Consider the following 6,288-nt stretch of genomic DNA (forward strand, 5'->3'; position numbering starts at 1 on the left):
GTCTCTATTTAAACAGGCAGATCGTTGGCCACCTAAACAGGCTGTCTGCATGCACCACATTGAGCTATTTATATCAGGCAGATAGTTGGCCATTGGAGCAGGTCTCTTCATACAACACACGTTTTAATGAGGGAGAGGTTTGGCCAACCCAAAAGATTTCTGTTGGAACTGCAGAATTTAATCAGCCAGATACTGTTGTTGACTGCACCGACGGACCTTCAGTCACCTCAAAAGCATTTTGTACATTTGGGATAAGAAACTCGTCTGAGAAGATTGGCAGTCCATCAGCATGTAGAGTACACGAGACATCAGAGAGGCGTATGTAAAGCGATATAGCTACAGGTTCCTTCACATATATTTGTAGTGGAGAATAGTTGAACAGCTGTTTATTTTATCTGTCACACTGGGTGCAGTGTTGAAATAAACTATAACACAGGCCTGAGGGTCACTGGGTGCAAGCTTAGCCCCATTTTTTTTTGCGAGTATGTACCAAAACTACAAATAAAAAAAAGTAGTAGCATTTCATTATATTGTGTGGATTATATAGCCAAAGAGAAAATCACCCTCTGACTGAGGTTAAGCATTGTTTAATTTTATTGTATATTTTCTTTCTTTCTGGGGGTCTTTGCAGAATCCAGGGGATGTGGCGAGCACCTTAAACATCCTCAATGTCTTGGATGAACTTCTGTCAGCTGGTAAGCTCGGACAAGATCAACATTTGACCACTTAAATTAATTTGATATCATAATATTATGCAACTGTTGTTAGCACCGAAAGAACTGGAGGGATCATCTCAATGGTCAGAATTTGACATACATATCCGGAGAGCAGTGTGTACTCCAATAGATATAACAGTTAATGTAACGCTTGATGTGGGTGGAACTGCACTCAAATAGGTTTGCTATTTTAATGATACTAAAAATCCATTTAATAATTTTGCTCCTTTGTCCGACGCTGCTTCAGTGTAAATTAACATATTATTTGTGTTGAACAATCTATGTCTAGATTCACTCTGGTTGTCTGAACACTCATTAAATTTAACAAGCAAGGACCCCACTACAACAATGAGAGTTTAAAAGAGCATGTAATGGACAGTAGAGATGAAAATGTTGGTGGCTGAGGAGAAGAAGAACTCATTGTGGGGGTTTCATCATTTTGCTTGAATCAATTATGGAACTCAGGTGGTGTCTAGAAAGAGTCAATAAGGAAAGGAGGGAAGAAGGGGATGTATGGATGTGAGGAGGAATGGGTGACAGTGAATGGATGAGAGGGGAAGAGAGGGAGGGTGGAGTTCAACAAACAAACAGTGCTGAATTGGATTAATAATAGGAGGAAGGCTTGCTTAGCCGTGCCACCGAACTTTAGTGAACAAGTTAATTCATACACCTCTATTTAGTCAAGCACTCCCTTCTACTTCTGCTTCTTTCTGCTCAGGTACGGATCGTCGTATCCACTACATGATAAGTAAAGGTGGTAGTGAGGCCTTGCTGACTGCACTGGTCAACCATGCCCGCACTTTCAGTCCTGACTACAACATCCTGCTGCCACTGCTGCACCTGCTGGCCAAAGTTGGACACAGAGGTGAGGAGGGAAGAAAAGACAAATACAACTGTGATGTATAAAACAACAACAGCAAAACATTTCTCTTTTGGACAGTTTACCCAAACATCAGGTACATGGGAGTTATGTGGTGAATCAAGAATAGACAAATTCTAAAGAGACAACATAGCCATCAGGTGTCCAAAAATCCGAGACCATGAGATACTCCTGTTTTACTTCTATATTACATTTGTTTCAAACGTAATGCAAACAGATTGATTTCAAGAGGCAATAACAGTTTTTAGGAAAATGCTGAGTCAGGAATTTCATAAAGTCTTAGCCTTTGGTCCTGTAGCTTTAATAACAGCATGCAATCAAAGTGACTCCACAAATTAGTGATATATGTGTCCACTGGGAATGTTAGCTAGAAAACCAAGTGGATCTGTCCATAACAGAAAGTTGGCTAACATTGCAGATACTGTGGTTCATCATATATATTATATTGCATTGCATTACAGCAGCAACTAACAATTATTTATTCGTTAATAACTGATTTGTGGAATATTTTATTGGTTTATTCATTTATTGTTGCAAATACAGTATACAACACAAGTGAGTGCAACCTGTGTAATGTTGTAAAACAATTCAAAATTGTATCACCTCTCAAAAATTATATTATTTCCATGTTTAACAGCAGAGTATTTCCCCTGATGAACATTTAAAAACAAATACTTTAGAAAGACTATGGTGATATTGTAATTCCCTCAAAAGCAAAAGTAGTTAGTTAATATTGGCAATAGCTGCTGATTACCTTTGCATAAATTGATTATTCAGCATTTGTTGTTCAGTATCTCTATTGCTGTAAAAGCAATCAATACCAAGAACAGCACGGAAGTAAAAAAAAAAATTTCCAAAGCTTTGGAGCCTGTTTTCAGGAAGCTGTATTCTCTGCGGATCAATCAGATAAAGAAGTCGAAACCAGAAGTTTACATACACTGTATAAAAAGACATATAACCTTTGTTTTCTTGCTGTCTGACATTAAATCAGACTAAACTTTTCCTGTTTTCGATCAGTTTGGATTACGGAAATCATTTCTATTTGCTAAATGCCAGAATAATGAGAGAGAGAATTTTTTAAAGAACTTTTTATTTCTTTCTTCAAAGTCAGAAGTTTACATACACAAACATTACTATGCTTTCAAAGTATTTGGGAAAGCCCAGATGATGATGTCATGGCTTTGGAAATTTTTCATAGGTTAATTGACAACATTTAAGTTAACTGAAGGCACACCTGTGGATGTATTTTAAGACACACCTCAAACACGCTGCTTCCTTTTTTAACAACATTGGAAAATCTAAAGAAATCAGCCAAGATATCAGGGAGACAATTGTGGACCTCCACAAGTCTGGTTCATCCTTGGGTACAATTTCCAGATGCCTGAAGGTTCCACATTCATCTGTTCAAACAATTATATACAAGTAGAAGCACCATGGGAATGTCCAGCCATCATAGCGCTCAGGAAGCAGACTGGTTCTGTGTCCTAGAGATGAAGTGTTTTGGTGCGAAATGTGTGTATCAACCCCAGAACCATGAGCTTCTAAAACACATTCTCCCCTTTGAGTGTATGCTGTTCATCTTGGCCTTATTCTGTCTATATATGTACAGTTTAATATGTAACAATATGTTCGCAGACCGTCGTATTGGTATGAAGGCAGAGGATGCTGGAGCTGTGCTGCTGACTCTAAATCTGCTCAGACAAAACATCAATCATGCCAGGAGGGTCGCAGCTTGTCTCTGGGTCATCCAGGTCTTCTCTTCATCAGGTACACACCCGCAGTTGTGTTTCCATCACTTCATGGGACATTGCCTTAACTGACATTCATTTTCATCACAACTAATTAACCATTACAACTAAGTTCCTCACCCCAAACCTAACCATAACGTACACCCCTTACTGATAACAGTGTTTCCCTGATGACAATGGTCTCTTTTAGCAAGTTAATCAACACTGTAATAATTACTTGCTTGGAAACATGACAAAGATTTCAAGCTGATGATTTGGCCACCCAATTCCTTCAATTTACTTTCAATCAAGCATCTATTGGGTATTCTGGAAACACATAACTGATCCATGGAGGGCCCACCTTGTAACTTATTGGACCAAAAGGATCTGCTGATAACATCTTAGTGCCTGATACAACAGGACACCTTCAAAAGTGTGTGGAGTCCAGGTTTCAACAGGTCAGAGCTACTTTAGTAGCATGACCGGAACAACATATTATGAGGTAGATGGTTTTAATGTTGTGCCTGTTTGGTATATTTAGTTCTATTTAATTACTATTCTGCTCCTGTGTGAAGCAATTTGAATTAACTTTGTGTCTGAAACATTTCCTACTGTGGTTGTTTCTATGATACAGAGAAATCTGTGTCAGTATATATTTGTTGTTGTGCACAGTGACTGAAAAAACTCTCTTGAGATGAGGAATAAGATGGTCCCTGATGTAGTCTTAAACCAGGCCATATAACTCCTTAGTATTCTACAGAATAAACTGGCAGCCAGAGAAAATAATTAATGAAGTTCCTATTATCCAGGGAAATTCTAACTGCAGCTTAGGGTGGAGTAGTCTGTGTACTTTATATATGTGTAGATAAAGTTTGTGTTTTCAGACTGTAGAATAGAATAGAATAGAATAGAATAGAATAGAATAGAACTTTATTGATCCCTTTGGTGCAAACCTCAGGGAAATTGCTGAGTACACCCATAGTGTCCAGTGCAGAACATTGGTGCTTGAACTAATTTATCAAATGCCTCAACAATGGTGCTACAGCCTGTTGTGTTTTCCTTACAGTTTCTGCAGCAAACCTAATAGGAGAAAACCATGGTCTGGATGTCATCTACCAACTCATTCCTCAGTATACCACCAGAAATCTTCATACCATCAAGTAAGTGTACTGAAGCTTTTTTATGATCTCCACTGATCACTTACATCCCTCCAGTAAACACAGACCGAACTGGATTGGAGAAAAATGGTCAAAAGTTATCCCTGGATAACACTGAAAGATGTTTGCCCAACAATAGTACACTGCCACATTAGCACTAAAAGCAAGGCAAAATGAATTACCTTTATAGCACATTTTATATCTAAAGGGTGTGCAAAGTACACAGGCCAAAGGAAACCAAGAAACAAATGGTAAGTAGAATAAAAGCAAGCAAGCAAAAAAAAAAACACACAGTGTAGAATTAACAAAAGCAATAAAACATACAGAAAAAACAAATTTGATTTAAAAGAAGATTTATTAAAAGCTATCCTAAAGAGTAACTTACTTAGCTTGAATTTGAAAGTAGTCTATTGTATGTCAAGTCTTAATTCTTCTTGCAGTTTGTTCTACATTCGAGCAGCATAGAAACCAAAGGCACTTTCCCCATGTTTCATTCAGTTCTTGAAACAATCAGCAATCCAGCTACTCTGAGAGGTCTGCAAGGTTTGCACTGGGTCAGGAGATCTAAGTCGCTTGACCCTAAACCACTCATTGATTTATAGATGGGTCAAAGAATTTAAAATCTGATCTTGTGAGGACCTGGTAACCAATGTCTGAGAATCTGAGAACTGGATTGTCACGGATCAAGGGGAGCCCATGCAGAGAGCACACAGAGACTGGTCAAGGTTTTAACACAGATTTTATTTTTTTAAAAAACACAAATGAACTGAAAGCCAGGAATAACTGAGGTGGGGACTAGGGACAAAACTAACTGAAACTCACTAACGGCTGGGCAGGGGGCGGACAGGCTCCCAGGGACCGGCAGTCCGAGAAGCACACGCCGATGGAGTGGGTGGGCGGTGGAAAGCGGCAGTGGCAGTCCGAAAAGTGGGCTAAGGGGGAGCTGATGCCCTTCAGGATGGAGCTCTGGGGAATCTGAGGCTGGGCAGGCGCCAGGACCACTGCGAGCAGGACTGAAGCAGAACCAAGGCAAGGGATGGCAGGACCCAAGCAGAACCGAGGCAAGGGATAGCAGGACTGAAACAGAACTGGGACCAGGGATAGCAGGACCCAAGCAGAACTGGGGCAAGGCGGCCAGCGGCATACAACAGCTGAAGCTGACGCTACGATCTGGCAGGGAGTGGAATGTGGAACTGGCTTTTATGGAGATCCTCAGACGGTCGGGCTGGAGGCCGGTGACAGAACCCATCTGTAGGCGAGACAGGGGCCCTTGGGTGGTCAGGCTGGAGGCCGGCGGCACACATCGGAAGGCTAATGAAGGAGGTGGGATCCCTCAGGAGGCTGGACCAGGATCCAATGATGGCGGCGAGGCTGCTTAGGAGCCAGAGGGGCTGATGTGGAACGAGGCTCAGGAGCAGCCCCTCCACCAGGGGAACAGTGAGCTTACTGTGAGACCGTCTCCACTCAGGGGGGTGGTCAGCCGACTTTGCCCTGACTAGCACTGGATATGGCGACCTGCCCGTGTCAACCCGCTCAGGAACAGGACCAGAAGCGGCATTGACCCGCTCGGGAACAGAAACAGGAGCAGAGGCGGCATCAACCCTCTCGGGAACAGATCCGGAGGCGGCGCCGACCCACTTGGGAACAGGAACAGGATTAGGAGCAGTGCCGACCTGCCTGGGAACAGAGGCGGGGTCGACTCGCCTGGAAACAGGAACAGAGACAGAATCAGGGGCAGTATCGACCCACTCGGGAACAGGAACTGAGGCAGCGTTGGCCTACTCAGGAACAGGAACAGAGGTGGTGTC

The 6,288-nt window shown here is 41.9% G+C and overlaps 1 protein-coding gene across 1 annotated transcript in view; it reads left to right on the forward strand.

Moving 5' to 3' along the window:
* The first annotated feature begins 629 nt into the window (after positions 1 to 629).
* The window catches only part of agbl1 (AGBL carboxypeptidase 1), an 82,256-nt gene continuing 76,597 nt past the window's right edge, over positions 630 to 6,288 (forward strand). The window contains exons 1-4 of the mRNA XM_008295937.1: positions 630 to 695; positions 1,435 to 1,581; positions 3,232 to 3,363; positions 4,390 to 4,483. Coding sequence (XP_008294159.1) covers positions 1,458 to 1,581; positions 3,232 to 3,363; positions 4,390 to 4,483 — 350 coding nt within the window. The 5' untranslated portion in view covers positions 630 to 695; positions 1,435 to 1,457. The remainder of the gene's footprint in view (positions 696 to 1,434; positions 1,582 to 3,231; positions 3,364 to 4,389; positions 4,484 to 6,288) is intronic.

The sequence above is a fragment of the Stegastes partitus genome, unplaced genomic scaffold, assembly GCF_000690725.1.
Source record: "Stegastes partitus isolate 25-593 unplaced genomic scaffold, Stegastes_partitus-1.0.2 Scaffold1088, whole genome shotgun sequence".
Taxonomy (NCBI): Eukaryota; Metazoa; Chordata; class Actinopteri; family Pomacentridae; genus Stegastes; species Stegastes partitus.